At 47.2% G+C, this 25153-nt stretch overlaps 1 protein-coding gene across 1 annotated transcript in view; it reads right to left on the bottom strand.

Moving 5' to 3' along the window:
• Window positions 1-9694: 9694 nt before the first annotated feature.
• The window catches only part of LOC115114417 (protein patched homolog 1-like), a 30410-nt gene continuing 14951 nt past the window's right edge, over window positions 9695-25153 (bottom strand). The window contains 16 exon segments of the mRNA XM_029642627.2: window positions 9695-11232; window positions 11436-11961; window positions 12095-12464; window positions 15881-16023; window positions 16287-16424; window positions 17632-17912; window positions 18025-18205; window positions 18402-18544; window positions 19479-19864; window positions 19866-20359; window positions 21109-21234; window positions 21513-21761; window positions 21894-22025; window positions 23011-23158; window positions 24490-24611; window positions 24736-24931. Of these exon segments, the coding sequence (XP_029498487.2) occupies window positions 11198-11232; window positions 11436-11961; window positions 12095-12464; window positions 15881-16023; window positions 16287-16424; window positions 17632-17912; window positions 18025-18205; window positions 18402-18544; window positions 19479-19864; window positions 19866-20359; window positions 21109-21234; window positions 21513-21761; window positions 21894-22025; window positions 23011-23158; window positions 24490-24611; window positions 24736-24931 (3670 nt within the window). The 3' untranslated portion in view covers window positions 9695-11197.

The following is a 25153-nucleotide window of genomic DNA, read 5'->3' as shown; positions in this document are numbered from 1 at the left end:
ACTGCTGTCTGTCTCTATGGTGTTTGTTATCTGAACAAGAGCGTGTATGTGTCTGTCAACATTAGTCCTGTCTGTCTGCAGCACTAAACGCCAAGCTGATCCTTTTAATGGACCCACTTATGGATACATAAGCCAAACATGGGACTGAAAGCGTAGTTTTAATTCCTATATATGTATTGTCTTTACCTATGATGCAATTAAATCATGTTCTATTTGGATTAACACGATTGTTTACCTTAGTCACATTCTCTTGACACTTTGAGTAAAATAAATCTGTAGAACATTTTGTTCTGTTATTGTAATTGCCTGGCTCGAAATATTGGCTCCGTTTTTGGTATGAGTGCTGAGTTTCATAATGCATTCTGCAGTTTAACCAGCAGAGGTCAGTCTAACTGCAACCAGGGGAGACATACAAGGGCTGCTATGAAGTAGGCCACTCATACAATCTTTCAGTGGGATTAAATAAAGAGAACTGCATGCCAGAAAATCTGTATATACTTGTAAATTGTGGCCTATCCTGAAATGCCCTGTTTCTTTACACAATGTCCAACCTGTCACATTTGTAGAATTTTGCCCGAAACTCTTTGAATGCATAGATGTAATTTTCGTTTGATTTATGTCAGTTCTCAAGAATGATTCACTGTATGCACATCTTACTGAATTTACTGCATCCATCCATCCACATTTGCTCAACCACACCCCATTTTAGTGTAGTTTTGCCCAGCTGGCTGCTAAAATCTTTGTCAGCTTGGTACACACAGGTGCAACCAAATACTATTTGTTTGACCAGTAGTTACAAGCACTGCTAATGATTTCACATTTCATCCACACATTGAGTTAGGCCTACAATACTTAATTCAGGAGAAATGTTTTCCCTACACACAACAAATTATAGCAGCACATTTACTCAAGATCCCTATTTACAGTAATGAAGTGATATGTGAAGTGTCTAGTCCTCTATGGGGTGGCAGGTAGCCTGGTGGTTAAGAGCGTTGGGCCAGTAACCCGAAAGGTTGCTGGTTCTAATCCCCAAGCCAACAAGTAAGAAAGATCTGCCATTATGCCCTTGAGCAAGGCTGTTAACTCCCCAACAACACCTACTCCCCAACGACATGGACCTTGATTAAGGTTGAATGCATTCAGCTGTGCAACTGTTTAGTTTTCCCCTTTCCCTCAGCTATATCTTTGGGCTTACGTAAGGTTCCTAGGTTGGGCTGTTGTCATACTCAGAAGGGAAACAAATGTGTCTTGTCCCATTTGAAAGGGAATTCCCTCCATGAATCTTAAATATGGTTAATAGCAAATATATAAACAACTGCGTTAGCTTTCAGCAAACTTAACGTGTAAATATTTGTATGAACATAAGATTCAACAACTGAGACATAAACTGAACAAGTTCCACAGACATGTGACTAACAGAAATGGAATAATGTGTCCCTGAACAAAGGGGGGGTCAAAATCAAAAGTAACAGTCAGTATCTGGTGTGGCCACCAGAGTACTGCAGTTAAGTACTGCGGTGCATCTCCTCATGGACTGCACCAGATTTGCCCGTTCTTGCTGTGAGATGTTAGCCCACTCTTCCACCAAGGCACCTGCAAGTTCCCGGACATTTCTGGGGGGAATGGCCCTAGCCCTCACCCTCCGATCCAACAGGTCCCAGACATGCTCAATGGGATGGAGATCCGGGCTCTTAGCTGGCCATGGCAGAACACTGACTTTCCTGTCTTGCAGAAAATCACGCACAGAACGAGCAGTGTGGCTGGTGGCATTGTCATGCTGGTGGGTCATGTCAGAATGAGCCTGCAGGAAGGATACCACATGAGGGAGGATGTCTTCCCTGTAACGCACAGCTTTGAGATTGCCTGCAATGACAACAAGCTCAGTCCAATGATGCTGTGACATACCGCCCCAGACCATGACGGACCCTCCACCTACAAATCGATCCCACTCCAGAGTAAAGGCCTCGGTGTAACGCTCATTGCTTCAACGATAAACGCAAATCCGACCATCACCCCTGGTTTGACAAAAACCTGACTCATCAGTGAAGAGCACTTTTTGCCAGTCCTGTTTGGTCCAGCGACGGTGGGTTTGTGCCCATAGGCGACGTTGTTGCTGGTGATGTCTGGTGAGGACCTGCCTTACAACAGGCCTACAAGCACTCAGTCCAGCCTATCTCAGCCTATTGCGGACAGTCTGAGCACAGATGGAGGGATTGTGTGTTCCTGGTGTAACTCGGGCAGTTGTTGCCATCCTATACCTGTCCCGCAGATGTGATTTTCGGATGTACCGATCCTGTGCAGGTGTTGATACATGTGGTCTGCCACTGCGAGGACGATCAGGTGTCCGTCCTGTCTCCCTGTAGCGCTTTCTTAGGCTTCTCACAGTACGGGGCGGCAGGGTAGCCTAGTGGTTAGAGCGTTGGACTAGTAACTGGAAGGTTGCAAGTTCAAACCCCTGAGCTGACAAGGTACAAATCTGTCGTTCTGCCCCTGAACAGGAAGGTAACCCACTGTTCCTAGGCCGTCATTGAAAATAAGAATTTGTTCTTAACTGACTTGCCTAGTTAAATAAAGGTAAAATAAGAATTAAAAAACAGACATGGCCACATCTGCAGTCCTCATGCCTCCTTGCAGCATGCCTAAGGCACATTCACGTAGATGAGCAGGGACCCTGGGCATCTTTCTTTTGGTGTTTTTCAGAGACAGTAGAAAGGCCTCTTTAGTGTCCTAAGTTTTCATAACTGTGACCTTAATTGCCTATCAAGGACTTCAGCCACCTGTTCCACAGGTGCATTAATTGTTTCTGGTTCATTGAACAAGCAGGGAAACCTTGTTTAAACCCTTTACAATGAAGATCGTGAAGTTATTTGGATTTTTACGAATTATCTTTGAAAGACAGGGGCAAAAGGGACATTTATTTTTTTGCTGAGCTTATGTGTCTTTGTGAACAGGCCATTGGCCTAGACCCCATGTTTCATGTGGTAAGGCCCTTTTGGGACAGGCAGCATGCAATCTGGGCTGGAGCTGGGTGAACTGGGGTTGGGGCTAGGTAGGCTGGGCTCCTAGAAGAGCTCAACCTACTCCCCACCATTGATGGATGTAGGTGATGAAAGCCATTTGGTTAAGGATTTGTAGCCTCCTCTAGCATGGCATACGCATCAACCTCCAAGTCAAACCATTACACTGTAGCTGAAAACAGTTCATTGTGCTTAGCACCTTAAGACCTAAAACAGTGTCAGCCTTTAGAAATGATGTTTACAGCTTCCAACATGATTTCCTATGCACTATAGTGTAGAGTTAAGTATAACAGTCATATAACGTGACCTAATCTAATAACTACAGTTGTAAGACTTGTAGCTTTGATGACCTTCAGTGCTCTACTCAGTATTAGAGTTAGAAGTGTAGGTCCCCACTTGAACAGTCTTTTTCCAGAGGCCTTTCCTGGAGCTGCTGTTATGCTTGAGCAGAGTTTCCCTCCTTTCTACATGTGGTAAGTAGTCCGTAGGGCCACTCTGTCTTTCTCAATTTCCCTATTGGTCCTCAGTCTCAATGAAGAGGGTGGTACGGTCAGCCCAATACATCATCAGGCACACTGCCTGCCCTCCAGGACATCTACATCACCTGGTATCGCAGGAAGGCCAAGACGATCATCAAGGACCTCAGCCACCTGAGCCACTGTCTGTTCACCCCGCTGCCATCTAGAAGTAGGAGACTGTACAGGTGCATCAAAGATGGGACCGAGAGACCTGATAAACAGATTCTGTCTCCAGGCCATCAGACAGTTAAATAGTCACCACTAACATTCATTCATAGAAAAAAATTACTATAAATAGACATCCTAAAGAATACATTTCAATATATTTCTTTAAAAAACAAAACAATAAAAGAATATACTGTATTTTGGATATTTCTTTTAGTGATTACTTGGTCAAACGGATTCCTTTTTTAACACGCCCAGCACCCTGCCCTGAACCTTAATCACTGTTTTAGCCAGCTACCACCCAGTACTCTGCCCTGAACCTTAATCACTGTTCTAGCCAGCTACCACCCAGTACTCTGCCCTGAACCTTAATCACTGTTCTAGCCAGCTACCGCCCAGCACCCTGCCCTGAACCTTAATCACTGTTCTAGCCAGCTACCACCCAGTACTCTGCCCTGAACCTTAATCACTGTTTTAGCCAGCTACCACCCAGTACTCTGCCCTGAACCTTAATCACTGTTTTAGCCAGCTACCACCCAGTACTCTGCCCGGAACCTTAATCACTGTTCTAGCCAGCTACCACCCAGTACTCTGCCCTGAACCTTAATCACTGTTCTAGCCAGCTACCACCCAGTACCCTGCCCTGAACCTTAATCACTGTTCTAGCCAGCCAGCTGAACTTAATCACCCAGTACCACCCCCTGCCCTGAACCTTAATCACTGTTCTAGCCAGCTACCACCCAGTACCCTGCCCTGAACCTTAATCACTGTTCTAGGCAGCTACCACCCAGTACTCTGACCTGAACCTTAATCACTGTTCTAGCCAGCTACCACCCAGTACCCTGCCCTGAACCTTAATCACTGTTCTAGCCAGCTACCGCCCAGCACCCTGCCCTGAACCTTAATCACTGTTTTAGCCAGCTACCACCCAGTACCCTGCCCTGAAACTTAATCACTGTTCTGAAGCTTAATCAGCTACCACCCAGTACCTGCCCTGAACCTTAATCACTGTAATCTAGCCAGCTACCACCCAGTACCCTGCCCTGAACCTTAATCACTGTTCTAGCCAGCTACCACCCAGTACCCTGCCCTGAACCTTAATCACTGTTCTAGCCAGCTACCACCCAGTACTCTGCCCTGAACCTTAATCACTGTTCTAGCCAGCTACCACCCAGTACTCTGCCCTGAACCTTAATCACTGTTCTAGCCAGCTACCACCCAGTACCCTGCCCTGAACCTTAATCACTGTTCTAGCCAGCTACCACCCAGTACCCTGCCCTGAACCTTAATCACTGTTCTAGCCAGCTACCACCCAGTACCCTGCCCTGAACCTTAATCACTGTTCTAGCCAGCTACCACCCAGTACTCTGCCCTGCAAATTGGAGACTGCTTTGCTCTATGTACATAGTCATTGAACACTTCATTTTAATAATGTTTACATACTGTTTTCAAGTCAAAGCACATCCTATATACGGTAACTACTGCTATTAACTATTAACTATTTTCTATTCATATACTGACCATACTATCTTTACACACCGTTTTATCCATTATACAGTACATATATACTCCAGATGCTGACATTGCTCGTTCTGATATTTATTCATTTCTTTCTTTTCGCTTTTTGGATTGTGTGCTATTGTTTTGTATTGCTGGGTATTATTACTGCACTATTGCAGCTAGAAACACAAGCATTTCACTCCACGTGCGATAACATCTGCAAATCTGTGTATGCGACCAATAAACTTTGATTTGATACTCCACCCTGTGTCAGTCTTCAGTGTAGAGCTGAGAGCAGACAGACTTCTGGTTTGGAATAGAACAGAACAGGCCAAAGCTCTGGCCTGAAACCAAAATGGCACCCGATTCCCTATTTAGTGCACTACTTTCGACCAGTGCCCATAGGAGTCTGGTCAAAAGTGGTGCACTATATAGGGAATAGGGTGGCATTTGGGATGCATTCCTCAAAATGATTAGTCAAGGTAGTTTTTAGACTATAGAAATCATCGTTAGGATAAAGATATAACATATGCTGTTTTGGCTAATAACCTATTCTATTCGCTTGGGATTCAGAACAGAGAAAGAGAGGTATGTTAGCCTAGGGAGAACATAAAAAGGAACATAAATAGCTAGTGCAGAAACACATCAGTGTGCTGTTAGCATTGGTTTCAAGCATCTTTTTTTATGGACAGAACTGAGATGTTTGCGCAGAGCGAGGGACATATGGTGCAGCTCCCACAGCTATACGCCATGTTGAGCCGGCCACGTTAAACGCCTGCCAGTCTGCACTATTCATTAGCTTTTACTGCCACTTGCATGTGTTTAATTATAATCCTCTGCTTCTCTCCCTCTCCAGATCACTGTACAATTCCATGCCACCTTATGATTATTCATTCCAATTTAGAATTTAGAACCCAGTCTTATGTTATTTCACAGTCACACTGAGATGTGGTGTGTAATTTGTAAAAGAGTAGCCAGCAGGGATTCGCTAGTCTGTCATCCCAAAACGGAGCCCCAGCCATGGAAACACAATGCAATCAACCCCGATGTGGCTGGCATTCAAATTGTTATTGTTTTAACCAAACAAACCACTTCTAAACACTAGGTTTGCATTACGAGCTCATATTTAGGCCCTTCTGTAAACATGGCGGCCCAGAATGAATCAATTAAAAGGGCATTACGTTGGTTCCTGTTTATTTAAAACATGTTTACACTGCAGGGGCCGGCCTGGAAATTCATATTGTTCCTCCAGTCAGAGAGAATGTATAAATTGCAAACACATTTGTTAGCTTGACGTACATTTTGTAAATATTGATCTCTGCGTGATGGAGTGTAGTCAGACGACTGATTAGAAGAAACAAAATGTAGGAACATTCTATCGGAGCAACATTCCATAGGTGCCTGCCTGCACAAACACAATGCAAATTGCATCAAGTTTTATATTGTGCTAATTTGCCACTACTATTAAGTTAGTAATAAAATATGTGGCATACTCTATTTAAGATAGTGATTGCCAGTGAATACTATAGCATTAGTAATTTGAGTTGTACCTCTTTAAAGCGATGTTATTCACTCTGTTAAAAATGTTTCACAATGCTTTAGGGGTATTAATCCAAATGAAGACTTCCCAGAAGGAATGAGATTTGGGAGATGTGTTTCAACTAGTACATTTTTTCCTTTTTTCATTGGTCATTCTATTCATCCTACCTTTTTCCACTGTTGCTGCAAATTTGCAAACACAGAACCCCCTCACACACACGCACACACATACACGTCTTACTAATCAGCCCTATTGAATTCTAACAACAATGGCCGCTCATCCTCAGGCCACCCAAGATGCACAAGCAGATCATGTTAGCTCTTTTGTTCCCCATATGTTTTTTCTCCTCAGCCAATTCTTTACAGAGACTGGTTGGTCCTGATTTTTGCCTTCAAGATCTAGTTATCTGTTGTTAAAGATGTCAGCTGTTATCTCACCCACATATTGCTGGCTATTTAAAGGGGATAAGGTCTTTCAGCTAGTGCCAGCTGCTGTCCCCTGCCTCCACACTTCCCCACCTAATGGACACACATACGCACAGCTTCACTCCCCCTCTCCCCACACACACACACACACACACACACACACATGCTTCTCACCCACGCTATATCCTTCCCTTCCACCCCCTTTTCAAACTTCAACACTAATCTGTCTTGATAAAGTTCATAGAAGCGGGAAGGATAAAGAGAGAGAACTGTTCACAGAATAGAGCTCCCCCATGATTTTGCTGCTGCCCAAAGTGCCACTCAGTCTGATTCTTGGCTTCAGTGCCTATGCAGTCAGAGCTGTGCCAGGCAGGGAGCAGGCATGAATGAGCAGTGCCATATCAACTCCCACCATCAGCCTGATGCTTACTGTTGAAACCATACATTACGTCACGGAGGTCCACAGGAAGAAGCAGTTAAAACTATGTCAGGACCAAACTCTGTGAGCTGTGAAACGTGTCCCTTAGACCTCCAGTGTCATCATCAAAAACCCGTGGCTTTCTATTTGTTTGGAAAAACGTATCTAAGTCAACTTGACTGAACTAATGCCATCGAAAACTGGACGTTTTGCTTTTATCCCCTAGTATGGAGTGTTACTGCTTCTTTCTAAATGCATCCAGCCATGCATATTGTAAGCATTGTCTCAATTAAACTACATTTGTGAGGGTGAGAGAGAGTGAATCCTGGGTTGGAGACAGAAGAGCCCTGTAGGTTTCAGACTGTCTGGACACTGTTTGGAGGAGAATTGTAAACCACAATTTGAGGTTAACCAGATGGTGCGGTGCAGTCGCACAGTCCTAAGCACTCCACGGAGTTCAGCAAACACTACGCTGACCAATAGAGGTCAGAAAGCAACATCTTCTCCCACTTCATGGTCGCCAGCACCTCTGTGCAGCTGTAAATAGTGACGGCTACTTTTTTAAATATAAACTATTATGGGAAATAGAAAGTAGACAATACACTCTCTTTGAATAACCACTTTCACATTGATTCCTCTATCTGAAATGATGACTGTAACGTATTGGTAATACATGTGCTTTTACGTAGACGCTGTAAGAATTTTGGACTTTTCTCTGGAATAAAATAGTGCTTATTACATGCTTCATTTTGACTAAATCCTAGCATTTTGAAGCTCCTTTCACAGTATAATATGTTGAGGAAGGTAATGCACGGTGTACTTAATACTGAAGGAGCCTTCCTCTCACCCACCTTCCCTCTCCCAAGGCTCTAGGGGCACGACAGTAACTTCAGAAGTCCCAGACATATCAGATTCAGACAGGCCCAAGGTAGCTGACAACTGAGATGTTGTTGTGGGAAGTAGAGGAATTTACAGCATAGAGCTTTCATCTACACAGGTGGGCCTGTGGGAGACAGTGGTGTTGGAGTCGTAACAATGAAGCAGGAAGTCTAAGAATTGTAAGATGACCTAGGGAGGCATTAAGTTGTTGACTTTGCTAATAGAAGCTAACAGATAAACCATAACAGACTAAGTTGACTGAGAAAAGACACATTGAAACAGACAGGATTTTTTTTCATTTGAATTTATTTTGTTAGTTCAATTCCTATAGAAGGTGAGGGAAAATAATGGTCACACAAGGGTTTTTCTTGAGCATAGTTTTCGGAAGTCACAGTGTTTTAGACATCGACAAAAAGAGTACAACTTCAAATCATTAAATGAAGAAGGAAAGGCGAGGAAACGTAACATGGTGGACAGTGTCTGCCACACCTCTCCTTCATTTTCCAAGTGTACCCTTCTCTCCAAAAAACAAAAACAAAACAGGGTCTGTCTGAAACCCCCTCTACTCATTGTGGACAACTCCCTCCCACTCCCCCCCGCTCTCCCACCCCTCACAAAAATAATAGCAACCAAACAAACAAAAACAACAAAAAACAAATCTGTAACAATAGATATAATTATATATAATATATATTTACTCTTTAAAAATAGAACTTCAGTCTAGTGACTAACATCTGTACAAACTACAAAAATAAAATTTTATATAAATAATTTATATGGCATGACACACATTTGAACGAACCCCCACCCTCCCACTCATATAACTTACACACTCAGGTATTTCTGTATTGAAGCAGTGAATGAATGTAGGTTGTTCTCTTATTATTTTGTTGTTTACTTCCAGAATGCACAGTAGCTACTTTATTTTTCTTTCATAACTCTATGTACCAAAGAAACCCAAGCTGCCACTTAAATCTATTACATTTCCCTGCATTTAAATTGGCAGTGATGTGACCAATACTGAACGACTGAACTTTGTCCATAATACAAACGTACAAATTAAACAAAAACAAAATCACAGAAATGCTGGCTTGCATGTGAGCTACAACGACGTGAGAGAGAGAGAGAGAGAGAGAGAGAGAGAGAGAGAGAGAGAGAGAGAGAGAGAGAGAGAGAGAGAGAGAGAGAGAGAGAGAGAGAGAGAGAGAGAGAGAGAGAGAGAGAGAGAGAGAGAGAGAGAGAGAGAGAGAGAGAGAGAGAGAGAGAGAGAGAGAGAGAGAGAGAGAGAGAGAGAGAGAGACAGTAAGTGGTTCTTGGAGTAGTTCTCTGCACAAAATGCACTACCTAGTCAACAATTGCACAGGGTTGAAATAATGTCTACCACAAACCTAAAGCAGCCAAAACATTTAAAAGAAAACAAAAACCTCCCTTTGCATTTGATATAAATTCCCTTTCAGAATAAAATTGGGTAAACAACCAGCATTAGTCAAATATGACCCCTTAGACCCCAGTTGAGTTGGAGGACGGGGGGGACGGGGGGGATGACAAAGTTAGCCTTACCCAAAGTACAGCTTAGATAACCCCAGGAAAGAAAAAAACCTCTTCTCATAGCTCCTTCAAGTAATAAAACATGTAGACTGCAAAATAACAACGAGACAACGATCATAATGCAACATGCCAGTGAGCTGGGACACAATGAACGACGCTCAAGAAACTTCAACCCAAAGTGACACCAAGTCAAGTTGCTGACTGCATACAGACATACAGAGCTACAGGTGATTGAAATGGACCAATACATGGTCATATATTAATTTACTGTCTGAACACGGCCTTTATTCTGGATGAGCAGCCTGTGTATTATGGAAGAAACCAAAGGAGAATATGCTATTGTTTTGCTAATAGTATTTGCATCATATCACACCAGTAAATGAAGACACGTCTTGTACATATCAGGGGATTCTAAACGTGAAAAAAAAAGGTATGAAATGATGCTCTCAAACAAACAGGACAGATATCATATTTACATCCAACTTTGAATATATATACTGTGCTTATGAATTCCAAGAGGGTAGGTGTTGTGAAGGCACAATGGTTGTTATTGGTAGAAGAGGAAGAAAATATTTACTGAGCTTGTTTGTATTTGTACAGTGCAATCAATGACCAACAATGGATCATCTGAATAGATCATAGCTAGTGTGTGTGTGTATGTGTGTTATGGAGCTTAATCAATAAGGCACCCTCCACTCTCAGTGTAAGAACATCTAGAATATATCAAGTTAATTCTCGACTTAGATCAGGGGAGGGGGTACTGCAAATTATTTCCATTTTTTGAAGTGTAGCAGCAACAAAAACAAACACTGGCCTTGTATTTTCAACAACCTAATATCTTAATAACCCCTGACTCTGAACTGTTTTACATATAGCATCTTCTAAATCTATACAAAGGGAGGACCCCCCCTCCCCCCTCCCCCCAATCATCTTATATATCTGACTCTACACAAGAGAATAGCCAAGTTATACAGTACTCTTTTAAATAGTTGTTTCCCTCTTTTTAGTATTAAAATATATACTCATATATTTATATATTCTTAAAACAAGACCTTTTTTTAATATCTTTACAAATAAATCCTCTTGTCTGTGTGAGGTCTATGTACAGATCAAAGAGAACGGGCTGGGTATCGGAGGCAGCCAGAGAAGGATTCCAGACATAGGGGCAGGGTGGGGTAGCAGGGTGTCTAGCAATCTTTGGCTGCCTGGATCCATGGGCCACCTGGAACACAAGAGCAAGGAAGAAAGAAAACTGTGAGAAACATTGTTGAACACCAGTCATAGCTGCACACACAGACATATTCACAGACAGCCTATGTACAGAATGTTAATGTGAAAATATTCTAATATAGCCTCATGTTGATCTACCATAAAATGAAAGTCCAAGTATGTAAAAGTGTGTTTAAGTTTCAGTGTTAGACTCACCTTGTGTCTGGTTTGCCTGATAGTGGTTCTGTACAGATTCCAGGTCTTGAAGCTCCAAGGATTCACGCTTGGAAGATTGGGGAGCTTTCCCACAAGATTGTGAAGTCCTCTTAGTGTCCTTAAAACAGTCTGATTCACTGTCCTCGTAGCCCTCATGCATGTAACCCTGGTAGGCCCCCGGCACGCTGGGGTGCACCGCCACAGTCACCGAGGCCGTGGCCGTAACCATGGTAGTAACAGAACTACTGGGCACGTTACCGCCATTATAGGCCGGCATCTTAGTCCTGTTCTGATGAGGCCCTTTGTGTGTCTGAGACCTGGGACCACAGTGATTAGTCCTCCCAGGACCTTGGGTCCTGTCACTGGGTAAATGTTCCCACCTGGGTCCCTGTTCAGAATTGTAATCATGTTTGTTATCCCACTGCTTGAGTTGAGAGCTGACCGAGTTAACCGCATTCGGAGAAGATTCATTTAAGAGTTCTTTCTGAGCAGTTACAGATTGGTTCCCTTGGAACGGTTTCACCACCTGGAAGAGCAGAACAATAACAGACATGATTAGAATCATGATATTCATTGTTAATAACAATGTATTGCACATCATACTGTATTTGGGCTGTATTATGTATGAAGTAGCAACTAATACTGGGGTGCTTTCATACCGTGAGCTTGGGGAAGCTGGGGTTCTTGCTGGCCTCCAGCAGTATGTGGGAGGTAGGAGGGGTGATGTAAGGACTGCGGTCACCGTACTTGTACTCCTCCCCTATCCCTGACGTGGTAGTCGTCTCAGAGTAGCACTCTGACTCGGAGGACTCTGAGAAGGCCTGTTGTCGCGGGCTGAGTGGGCCGTGTCCCGCGTAGTAGCCGTGGTGGGTCATGGGAGGGGAGAGGGGCTCCGGCGACAGGCAGCTGCCGTTGTCGGACGGGTTGACCTCCGGGGGTGGGCCCATGAGGGAGAGCAGCACGGGTAGCAGCACCAGTCCATTCAGGATCCCCAGCACGGTCAGGATAGCCAGCACCGCAAAGAAGTACCTGGAGCACAACCAACACAGAGAGAACATTTAGTCACCAAGGCTCCTTCTGAATGGGAATAAGCAGAGCCACCAGCACTCAGCCACATTAGTAAACAGGCGACACGAGGACACACTGGAAGGGAGGACACTGCAGAGCTGGGGGGGTAGAATCAGACCACCCTCTCTCAAGCCCTATGTTTGGCCCCATTTCCTTCTCTTTCCCTCCCTTCCCCTGCATTTCCTCTCTCCCTCTGTCCGTCCCTCTCTACTACTGGCAACTTGACAAGTTGGAAGAAAATTCCTGGGCTCCATCTTCTCCGTCTGGGAGCCCTCATCTATCACCACAGCACTGCCACTTCCTGAAAATATGTGTTTACATTAGCCAGCAGATCCTACACGTCAGAAACGCCAGGGCCCTCCCTCCCCTCCCTGTCTCACTGCAGGCTGGGGAGAAGAAGTGTCCCTCTTCTGGCCTCCGAGCCGCTGCTGCCGCTAATGTAATTTTCCCTTCAACAACTTAATATCTGAAGTCAATGAGCTCCAATTTCACCGTGGCGAGGGCAAGGCACCTCTGTGTTTATACTGGGCTGGCCAGTGGAGCCTGCCTGCTCTTCCTGCCTGCTCTTCCTGCCTGCCTATGTCAGCCACGTCACCTCACACCTCACAGACACTACATGAGAGAGATAAACAAAGTCCTGTTGGGTGGATGAGTCTCACTCAGCGCTACTACTACTACTACTACTATCGTGTTTTATATTGAATACTACTACTGTTGGTCAGTGTGTGGAGTGGGCCACAATTGGTAGTAGAGATACATGTAGTGTATATACAGTCAGTGTCCCTTCGTGATGAGAACAGAGAGGGAACTGTATACTCTGTCTAGTATCTGAAGGGAACCGGAGTGGATGGGAAGCTGCTCTGGAAGAAAATGTGTGTTTGTGTGTTAAGGGCAGGGGGTAAATCAGACTCTCAACATGCTCCAACTAAAACATCCTTTGATGCTCGTAGTACTGTTAAGAGCCTCGTCTTTGTCTCTCTTGGAGTTGTATGGAGCTGTTGTGGTTCCTAGCTCTGCCCTAAATGATTGCGTGGTGAAGGGTGCTCTGTAATGGGCCACAGAGCTGTGAGGTTGCCTGGGTCTCTGTGAGCCTCTCTGTGCTCTGAGGAAGGGCTGCGGTTGCCACAAGAAAGAGTGTATGAGAAAATTAGAGAGGACTCCACTTAAACGCTAACAGAAAACAGAGGGCTCGGCTCTTTTAACTGCGGTCCAGACTTAAGTAAGAAAAATAGAGTGGATCATGAAAAACAAGAACAAGGATAATAGCATTCTGGAACTTTCATTCATCCCTGCCTGAATCTACCACTCTGGCTTTGTTGGTGTCACACCTCAGAAGGGAAGGTCACTTTTAAGTTTGGTATCGAGCGTATCTTTATTTTCTCTGCACCTCATGTGCACCTCCCCTTGTGCCTTCCCATTTACTCTTCCACTCTCCCTGTGTCTGTCTCTTTAACAAGGCCAATGGAGTCCGCTCCATTTTACTCTGGGAAGTCAACTTTAACTTGCTATGACAAAATACTTCACCAAACATTTCAGTTCAGTCTTCTCAGCCATGACCATGCCTCACTTCAAAAAGAGGCACAAATGTGACTGGTCACTTCTTATGCCCTTGAAAGTAGTTTCAAATGAAAACACACATGCCCTAAGGAAGAGCAGAAAACCAGATGAAACAGGAACCCCCATCAGTGTTCACCTCTAGTTACCGTTCAACTCGTTAGATACAGCCACTCACTATGACCATCCTGCATCCGTGAAAAGTCGAGGAAAAAAGTCACGCGTTTATTTTACTACGTCAACATTCCGATAGTGGAGCTTGATTTATTTAAGGGTTAAAAAAGAGACCCTTAACCATCCACGTTCCCTCCAAAGAAGACAGTGTTAGGAATTCTGTTGTTTATAGAAACTGTAATCTTTTCCATTCGGAGTCGGGGGTTGGAAGGGCTGGCTTCTTTGGATAGGGGCAGCTGAGCTTTCTGGCCTATTTATTCAGTGTACCACCGCCAGGAGATGTTTACAACAACGTATTTATGCTACTCCCCAGTGAGAGGGACGGCTCTGCTCTGCTACATCTAAACAGGACCTCCTAGTGTGAATGCCCTCCTCTTGCTGCCTGCTAGACCACCGCCACAACGCACACAGTTAGCTCTCCAACCAACCTCTCAAGCTCCACCACTCTCCTAGAACCACCTACCCTCCTCCTCCTAACAACTCTCTATTCCCACCCTGTTGTTATTGTCCTTCCTCCTCTCCTCTTTTTTTCCCTTCTCTGCCTTTTTGGTGGAAAAACGATCCTTTCCAGTTCCTCCATGTCGTTTGACAAAAACAGAATGGGAATGCTTGGAGCGTTTCTGCCAAAAAGCCACCCTGAGCGTATTTATATTTTCAATGTGCTGCCCTGCTTTCTCAGTAAGCAATTTTTATGTCATGGGCCTGTTTGAGGCTGCTCTCAAGGCTGTGGTTTGGTTCCAGCTGAGGCCAGATTCAGCTGAAAAACATTGCTATTTGCTTTTTTCCACTGAAGCATTTTAGCAGTGAAAAAGAACCCTCCAACAGAAGCCGTGAGGGTGGTGGTGGGGGGTGAGGGTGGTGGTGGGGGGTGGTTGGAGGTGGTGGTGGTGACTACTGGTAGGGGTACCACTGACCAGCTCAAACCCAGGCTTTTTTTTTATTGTGGTGCCCTATTTGGGCAGAAATGTTTTCAGCCGGATGATTGGAAAGTTTACAGATTCCTTATGAGAATAGTATGTGTGTGTGTTTGCGCTCATGTTTGCGTGTATGTGTGTGTGTGTGTGTGTCTGTGCTCATATGTGTGGTGTGTGCGAGTCACCACCCCTCAGTGGGTAGTAGAACATGTCCATGTTTATGAGCAGCTGTTCAACACCCTTGATGTTTTCTCCATTTGTTGTTCCTGTGAGGGTGGGGCCACTAGGCCTCTGGGCCACTAGGCCTCTGGGCCGCTAGGCCTCTGGGCGCTGGGCCACTAGGCCTCTGGGCCACTAGGCCTCTGGGCCTCTGGGCCACTAGGCCTCTGGGCCACTAGGCCTCTGGGCCGCTGGGCCACTAGGCCTCTGGGCCACTAGGCCACTAGGCCTCTGGGCCACTAGGCCTCTGGGCGCTGGGCGGTGAGCGAGGCCTGCAGGCAGCAGCACGAAGGACTGACAGACAGTGCCAGGTGGGGGGAGCGCATTCCCACCTGCATGCACCGCTGTGGCCCCCCACCCACCCTGGCTCCCTCCCCCAGAGGGAAACAGACAACTGTCTCCATGCATCCGCCCCCTTCAGTAGCATAAACACAACACTAGCACTTCCTCCGTAAGGCGACATATGGAATACTGGAGGGAATCTGCCCAGGAGGAATTGGAGCCTTTCACACTCACCTCAGGATGAAGTCAAACTCGGAGCCAGCCAGCATTAGGACTCCCAGCAAAGTAGAGATGGCCCCGTCAATCACAGGGGCAAACATGTGCTCCAGGGCCACCGCAGAACGCCTGTTCCTATTCCCTACGGCCGTCAGAAAGGCCTGGGGACAAGAGAGGACAGAGGCAGAGGGTTAGGGTCAGGCTGTCCAGAACAGACTCATGGGGAAAAAGTAGTGGCTCGTGGCGACATCATCATTCCATCCATGGTAGTAGTGTATCTCTACTTCTTATCTTCATTGACTTTCTCCTAGTTTGTCCATAGAGTGAGGGAGGAGAAATCCGTACCAAAATCAAATCAAATCAATGTTTATTGGTCACATACACACATTTTCAGATGTTATAACAGGTGCAGCGAAATGCTTACCAGTGCGATATGGACGGTGAATTCGACGCCGATGCCTACAGAGGCGATGAGGATGACCACTGGGATGGCACTGAGTTTGATGCCGATCAGGCCCATGATACCGAAGAGCTCCACCGTCATCATGGCCAGGATGAAGACCTGAGGAGAGGAACACGGGTTGGTTAGACACTGCCTCAAACTCTGGAGTCACAATGAAACACATCCATTAAAGAATAGGTATAAATGTTAGAGATCATTTTCACAGCATGTCTTGCACCCACAACCTTTCAGTGCCTGTTTCCATGATTCTATTAGGTAAGAGTTAAGTCTTACACAACAGAATATTTGACCCGACATTTGGGAGGATCTCACTGTCATCTGCATGACATCGAATTACACTCAGGCCCTAGTCCCACTCTCCCTAGTCCTCTTCCTCACCCTCCCGGGCTGCTCCCTCTCTCGGGGTTATATTCCCCTATTTTTTAACAAGATAGAGAGAGAGGACTTTGAAAATTCTTAGCCTCGTGAACCTTTGATGTTGGCAGGGGTCCCAATTTGGTCACGGTTAAATTGGAAATGATAAAACTCTGTTTTATTGCACGGCCACATATAAGCAGTGAAACTATAGAGGCTCCAGCTTAAAGAGAGACAATGTGACTGTGCACATGTAGGCCTGAAAGGACCTTTCCCCCCTCCTTCCCTCCCTCCCTCTCTCTCTCGCTCACTCTCTCTCTCTCTCTCTCTCTCTCTATCTCTCTCTCCTCTCTCAATCTCTCTGAAGATTGTGCAGTCTGTCTTCCAGTAGGACTGACTACTTAAATAGAGAAGTTACATTCATTCCAATTCCAACTGAAACTTGTGCCACACTGACTGAATTGTGCCACTACAGCCCCAATGGTCGGTCACGAGAGTCACCCTTCAGTGCGGTCTGACCAGGCGGGCGGCCCAGGGACCCTCCCCTCACCACCAGGCTTTGTGAAATGTTTCCCAGCCGCTGAGTTGACAGGCCGTCTCCCTCCCAGGCCTGATGGATGGGTTTAGCAGGCCAAGGTCGCGACTGGGCAGATCCGTCCTGTCCCCAATCTTTGACAAAGGGAGCTGGAGGTAAAGTCTTCAGGAGAGCTCCTTTGCATTTCCTTTTCTAAACCCAGCCAGAACAGATTAGAATGACAAAGGCCTGGGGGGTGTGAGCAGCACCCTCTGGCCAACACGCCAAGGGCCCTCCCCAGAGATGGGGCCTCCGCTCCCTCTGTGGCAGGGTTATTGAGCTGTGCTGAGGGAGGGAGGCCTGGGAGGAGGAGGAGTAGGAGGAGAAAGAGGAGAAGGAGAAAGAGAAGGAGAGGAGGGCTGAGCTGAGGGGACTTACAATGATGCCAGCGGTCCAGGGGTTGAGCAGGAGGATGGCACAGACCAGGAAGGTGCAGGCTAGCACCACGCTGACCGCCAGGAGGAACCAGTGTCGCAGGCCGATGTACTGCTCCCAGAACAGGAAGGGGTACCCGTTGGGGTAGTTGAGCACGCCTTTACGGGTGAACTCCTCACAGATGGTGCGCACGCTCTCAATACCCTCAATGAAGTCGGATGCCTGCCTCAGGCCGTTCAGGTAGAAGGGGAACTGGGCAAACTCCAGGGGCTCTGCGGCAGGGACTGCAATGCACCACGAGAGGTTAGACCATATGACCTTGGCTCATGGTAGAAACTTCATTAAAAAAGGTGCATTTTCATGTGAATTTAAAGAGAGGCCAAGTGGGAGACTTACTGCGCAGGTTCTCTCCGGTGGTATCGTACTTGTCGTGGATCCACTCACGGGGGTGAGGGTAGAAGTTACCCTGAGAGGCAGCATAGCCCAGGGGGTCGTTGCTCACCCACACAGTCAGGTAGATATAGAAGACGTCTGGGTGAATTAGACCGTCCTCATCCACCAGACGACGCGAAGTCAGCTTTTAGACATTTAGAGAGGGACTGGGGTTAGCATTCTCAGTAGCCGGACTATACCATCAAATATATTCAAGCTACATTTAAACTTTACTTAACCAGGAAGTCCCATTGAGGTCAGAAGACCTTTTTCCCAAGGGAGACCTGGGGAACAGAGTTCTATCGAAGGCAGTAGGAGCATGGTACTGTGACAATACACACCTGGTTGTAGTTGAAGGGGTCCTTCTTGGAGCCGGTCTGGATGAGCAGCTTGTAGGCCAGAACACCATCCTCAGTGCCATTACGGTAGTTATCCCAGGTGATCCTGCCTGCCTCCCAGTCTGCATCGAAGGCAGCCTGCAGTCCTAGAGGAGCGAGAACACAGGAGAGCACAGAGTTAGACCGATCTGATCCACCACCACATTCTCATGTTTATTATATTATACAGCTGACAGGGCCACAACATAAGCTGAGATGTTTGGAGCACTATGCCAGGAGTTATACTTTAGAGTAGTGAAAACACGATGGTGCGTTTAGAATGAGTCATCGAAGTAAAATAAGACGTTTTACAGAGTGTTCTGAACATTAGCCTCCTACAAAAACCACACACAAACACATCCAAAAACACGCATCTCTGTTCCTAATATGTCTGTGGGCTGAATAAACTAACCAGCAAAGCCGTTCGTGTTTTCTAAATGACAAAGTCTGGCGGCAGTTAAAAACCAGTTTCGACAGCCTTTCTCTAATTACAGGGAGAACCTGACTAGAAAGGAAATAGCATGGAGGGAGGAGTGGAGAGAGAGAGAGAGTCTTTCATGTCACTCCAGTTCTCAATCGATTGAAGAGTTCTGTTTCTCATGTTTTGGCCTGGTTACCCGCGGCCCAGCCTCGATTCGCCTCATAGCTTAATACTTCCGCATGACTAGTCTAGGACCTCCAATATATTTTAGCCAGAGGGAAGAGGCCAAAAGGTGAGGGACATAACCTCTGGCCTTTCTTCTACATCATCTAGCCTCCAGCCCTGCTGGATGGGGGTGAACTTTCACCGCCGCAGGCTTTCGCTCACCTCCTATTCACCCCCCCATCCTCCACCCTCGTCCTTACACTGAAGGTAAACATCAAAAACCAACCTCTCCCTCTAAAGACCCTGACATCACTAAAACGCTATACCTCCAGGGGAAGAATCCACAAACAGAGCTCCTTTTCAAACACACTGACTGACTAGGCCTAATAACAGAATCACTATGGGGCTTCTGGAATGAAATAAAACAAGATCTCCTTTAGGCAACCTGTATTTACCTCTTAGCCAGTCCTGAAAATAGTGCAGCCACATCCGGGGTAGCTGCTGGTCGCTGTCCCTCACCACGTACTTGACCGAGGTGAAGGAGTTGTGCAGCTGGATGAGGAGACGCTGGGAGCGGGCGTAGTCAAAGCCGTCCATGGTCACCAGGTACATGTTGTAGAAAGAGAAGTACTTGAACTGGGCGTTGATGAAGTCGTACTCCTTGGTGTCGCGGGGCACAATGTCGGTCAGGTAGAGTCCGTCATGAACCATGGTGGTTCCGTACAAGCTGAGCCCCAGCAGAGTCACGAAGAGGACCACGACCACCACCTTGCTCTCTGGCTTTAGGAGGAGAGGAGCGTACTTGTCCCGGGCAAAGCTTGAAAGGTTCCAGCGGAAGAAGGAGAGGAACACACTCCCTGGCCTCCTTGGACTCGTCCATCTGGGCCAGGAGGTCCCGCGTGGAGCTGGAGGGGGTGAAGAGCTGGGAGCCGTAGGGGTCGGTGGGGGAAGGGGGAGCGGGGGAGGTGGCCACCACCACAGATGGAGGGCTGGTGGAGATCTGGGAGGTGGGGGGCAGGATGGTGACTATGTGCTGGCCCGCAGCGTCACACTGGGTGAAGGCCTGGACGGTGGTGGTGATCTGTGTGCTAGTGGTGATGGTGGAGCCTGTGTAGGTCGTTGTAGTCTGGGCGCCAGGCGCGTGGCTATGGGTGGTGTTGTCGTTGGCATCGGAGAACTCCTGGGGTTGGATCTGGATGACCCGGGAGGAGCAGGGGCTGTAGAAACAACATAGGATGTCCAGACGTTTGACCTCCCGACGGTGCAGGTCCAAACTCAGGATGGCCGGGAAGATAAGAAGCACCATGGCGAAGTTGAACACCACAATAATGGCCGCCTAGGGAGAGAGATAGAAAGAGAGGGGGAAGGAGGGGGAGAAATAAAGGAGAGAGAGAAATACTGTTTAGGAGAGGGGCCAACCCTGTTCATGACATCGCTCCACGCCGCCACCCGACTCCACAGCTGCCGCTTGAGCTCCACAAAAAAGGGCTTTACATTCAAGCTCCCTTGCTGTTTTAGTGCCTCGGATTCAGTCCCAGAATGAAAAAAAAAGTGCTCCCTAAATCACCAGCGAAAATAGTCAACAAGCCAGGGAACTGAGGTAAAGGAAAGGGGACTCGCAAGGCTGCTGCTGCTGCTCTCTCTGCGAGTCTGTGCAGGACCCCTCCTACCTCCCTACTCTACCGCCCTGGGGGTGACATTATAGTCAGTATGGTTTCAAGGAACCACGGACCACCCAGGGGGAGGCGGGAAGATCACAGAGCTAGAGGCTGACGGCCCAGTGATATACTGATCCACTCCTCCTCTGATTATTTCCCTACCCTCCCCACTTGAGAGGGGGGGGGGGGGGCTGTCCTGGCACTGTAGGTGCAGTGAGCAATAAAAAGAGGAAGAGAAAAGAACAAAGATCCCCCTCTGAATAAATGTCACTTCTGAAAAGTTTTTCTTTCTCTTTGTGGCAGAGGCCTGCGGCCCACTTTTCTTGGTGTGTGTGTGTTTTCCCTTGGTGTGTGTGCCTGGCACTACTGGTTCCATGGCAGAGCTAGGCAGTGTAAACACAGCGGGGCATACAGCACAGCCTAGTACCTGCAGAGAGAAGGCACGCAGTGCTGGGATGGGGACCAGGGCTGCCATGAAGAAGGCGATCATGTTGTTGATGGAGGTGAGCGCCACACTGGTGCCAGTCCTCCTCAGGCAGTCCCCCGTTCTCTCCTGCAGAGACAAAACACAGCCAACAGTTAATACCAGACAAGCCAGAGAATATAAGTAACTGTTGTTGTTCTAACTAACATAACTAAGCATGCATCACAGATGGTACCCTATTCCCTATATACCGCACTACATTTGACCAGAGCCCTGGCTGGTCAAAAGTAGTACACTATATAGGGAATAGGGTGTCTCTCTTTTGGGACAGAGACTAAGTACAAGGTTACAGTGGGTCAACAGGTGATTGAACTAGGGGGCATGGGGAGGGGAGGTATCTAGCTTACCTTAAAGGGGATGTTGATGCCAGTCTCAGTGAAGGAGTGGGCCAGAAGGAACATGTCATCCACACCAATCCCCAGAGCCAGGAAGGGAAGAACCTGTGTGGTGGCAGCGTTAAAGGACAGGCCCAGCAGAGAGCACAGCCCCAGGCCAGCTGCCACAGACAGAGCCACCAGGAGCACACCAGCCAGCCCCACGGCCCCCTGGGACTTGGCACAGTCCCAACGGAGCATGGTCGCACAGGCATAGGCCAGCTAGATTAAGACGAGAGAGAAGAGAGAGGGTGAGAGTTTGAACTTTGAACTCAGCACAGGCAAAAAGGAATCAGTATAGAACTATTGACATCTATGATGAACCTACAGTAGCGAGAGTAGGTTACTACTTACCATGAGCAGGTAGCCTCCAGCCACCCGAATGACACTGACATCAGAGAAGGACTTCATGATGTCGTTGAGGGTGGTGGTGGAGAAGGCGTGGATCTCTGAAGTGGAGTTCTGGGGGATACTGCCATGAGCCACCTGGAGGGAAAATAAAATCACTTTATTTAAATACAGGTTAGGGGTCAAAAAGAGAATGTACAGTTTATTTTTTATTTTAATTAAGTACACCAGTAGTAGTGACCTAGTTTGGGTTGTGGCTTGTGAGGTCATGTCAGTTAACACTTCAATTCCTCTTGATATTCTTCTCCCATACAAACAATGTATTCTTCAAAGATGACTTCATATTTTAAATCAACAACACGCAAACAAGATATGGCTGAGCCCCTATGAAGCTTGACAACAGGAATAATGACCACAGATGCCAGAGAGCAAAGGTCAGGGGGATCAAATGAGATCACATGGTCTCTCAAGCTACTCCATCAGCAACATGAATGGCCGACAACCTTAGGGGAACCCAACACCCTGCACTTTGTTTTTACAGTGACCATCCCCCTCTCCTCATCTCCCAATCTCTCTCTCCTCTCCCTCTTTCTCTCTTCCTCTCTCTCCTCTCCTTTCCCTCTCTCTCTCCTCTCCCTCTCTCCTCTCCCTCTTTCTTCCTCTTCTGCGAGTTGGTATTGCTCGAGGCATGACCCCCCAGCCATTCAGTCAGCATGCTGGGTGTCAGCTATCACAAAAACAGCTTGTTCCTATAACTGGGAGTCTGTCAGTGGCCTCCTCGGAGGACTCCGTTTACTAGGCAGCTGAGGATTGATGGAATTCAGGCAGACGTTGCAGTCCCTGGGCCAAAGCCCCTCCTCTATGCATGTGGCAGGTAAACTGGATGACTCATACTTAAAAGGGTAGGGGAAAAACAAGCCAAGCCGAGGCCAACTTTAAGGACGCACTATGATTTGCTCTCTGATTTCTTATTTGCCGGTATATTACTCAAATGGGTCGAGACAGGTTGGTGAAAGGTGCAGGTGGCAGAGGCGGGGGAGCTAGGGGCCAGAAACATAGGCTACGTCCCAAATTGAACAGGTATAGTGCGCTACTTAGTGCACTACTTTTGACCCACACATACCTCCACAAACTTCCTCTGCCAGGACTCCAGGATGGCGGTGGCCTTGTCCTCGTTCCAGTTGATGTCATGGATCTCATAGTCGTCCTTAAAGTGTTCGTAGAGCTGCTTGGGGCTCATCAGGAGAAACATGGTCTGGAGTGCCTCCGCACTGCAGGAGACAGAGAGAGAGACACAGTCAGACGCCTGCGGCCAAGTGAGCTCAAGCCACACACAGGAGTCATGTTCCCCCCATTCAAGACCCCCCCAAATACTACAGAGGAACCTTAGGAGTCCTCTTGTCAAGAGACTCCTGTCTTGGCTGTCATAGATATTACATACTCTGATCTGTGGCATATAAACCAAAAGGTGGTTGTATATAGTGTACGTGGGTGGAGAAGTCAGCTGTTGGCTAGTGTTCTCAGGCTCTAACTCCTGAACGGGGGAAAGCAGGTGTCCTGCTGCCTTTCCACAGCGAGCACAGATGGCCCTGAAGGCGACTTGGCACCGATGTGGGAGTTCTGGGGTAAAAATGTGATTGAGATTACCGTAAATCAAATCATGGAATAAAGTCTGTGGCTTTAAAGGACTGTATCACTTCCCTCCAGATTTGCCAGGGTCGTGATCCGGGCAGTGGCCCAACACTGTCACTCCATTCATACTTGTGCTGTGGTTTTAAATTCAATTGAAATGAAAGAAAGTATTCAGAATACTCAAAAGAGCCCAGGAATCATGTCTCACACATACGGCAGTATATCAAGACGTTTTACAAATCCTTAGCACTGGAAATGTGTACTGTATTGTAAATGATTGTTGGTGTCCCCTTTTCCTTTCTCTGACTTAAAAGGGCAGGCTACCTTTCTCCCACTCTCCTCAACAACAAATCTGTCCTTAGTTTATGTGGCTGTCCATCATGTTTAATTGGTCTGTCCTACGCAGGGGTCAGAGGAGGAAACTGATCCTGCTTCATGTGAGGCATTCCTCAGATGTGTGAGGTTATTAGGAGTCAGAGGCATTCTTCAGATGTGTGAGGTTATTGGGAGTCAGAGGCATTCCTCAGATGTGTGAGGTTATTAGGAGTCAGAGGCATTACTCAGATGTGTGAGGTTATTAGGAGTCAGAGGCATTCCTCAGATGTGTGAGGTTATTAGGAGTCAGAGGCATTCCTCAGATGTGTGAGGTTATTAGGAGTCAGAGGCATTCCTCAGATGTGTGAGGTTATTAGGAGTCAGAGGCATTCCTCAGATGTGTGAGGTTATTAGGAGTCAGAAGCATTCCTCAGATGTGTGAGGTTATTAGGAGTCAGAGGCATTCCTCAGATGTGTGAGGTTATTAGGAGTCAGAGGCATTCCTCAGATGTGTGAGGTTATTAGGAGTCAGAGGCATTCCTCAGATGTGTGAGGTTATTAGGAGTCAGAGGCATTCCTCAGTGCTAGCTAGGCCCTCACTACCCTCGCCCTCAATCTCCCCCTGTCCACGGTGTACACCCCCTCCCGCTCTCACCTCTGCAAAGCATTCTGGGTGTCCTTGACCCGACCGCCCAGGATCAGCTCCTCCTGCCAGTGCATGAACTTTTTGGAGAAGCCGTGGCAACCGCCTTGGAGCTGCCCAGAAATGTCAGGACTCTGCGGAGGGAGGGAGACAGACAGGCAGAGCTAACAGTTAGCTTATTTAACAACCAGGCACATCGGGCTCACAAGAATACCCTCCTCTTTAAAAGGAGGGGGGGGTGGGGTGGAACCAGCCTACCTCTCTCAGGTCCTTGTTGGGTGCGCTGAGGGGGCAGTCGGAGTCATTGGGGTCCAGGCAGGGGCGGTTCATGTAGGCGTGGCCCACCTGGGCCTTGTCCAGCATCTCCCTGAAGCCCTCCAGACTGGTGAACTGGCTGAGCTCCTCCATCAGCTTCAGAGGGTCCAGGTTCATCCACTGGATGTCCGGCATCCCCCTGTAGAGGAACACAACAACATACAGGCTCAGTGGGAGTCGCAGGGCACAGTAGAGCGATGCCATGGCTATAGAAATCACTTTATATACAGTCCTGTTAAGTCCAGTTCAGCTGTGCTCTTTCTGCCCCTCCCTTTTTCTTTCCTTTCCTCCTTCAGCTGCACCCATGCCACCGTACCTACACCTCCCCATCTCCCTTCCTGTATGCTACTGGCTGGTTCTG

This window comes from Oncorhynchus nerka, linkage group LG9b (genome assembly GCF_034236695.1).
Source record: "Oncorhynchus nerka isolate Pitt River linkage group LG9b, Oner_Uvic_2.0, whole genome shotgun sequence".
NCBI lineage: Eukaryota > Metazoa > Chordata > Actinopteri > Salmoniformes > Salmonidae > Oncorhynchus > Oncorhynchus nerka.
Note: the sequence above shows the minus strand (reverse complement) of the source record. Positions and strands in the feature narration are given on the sequence as shown.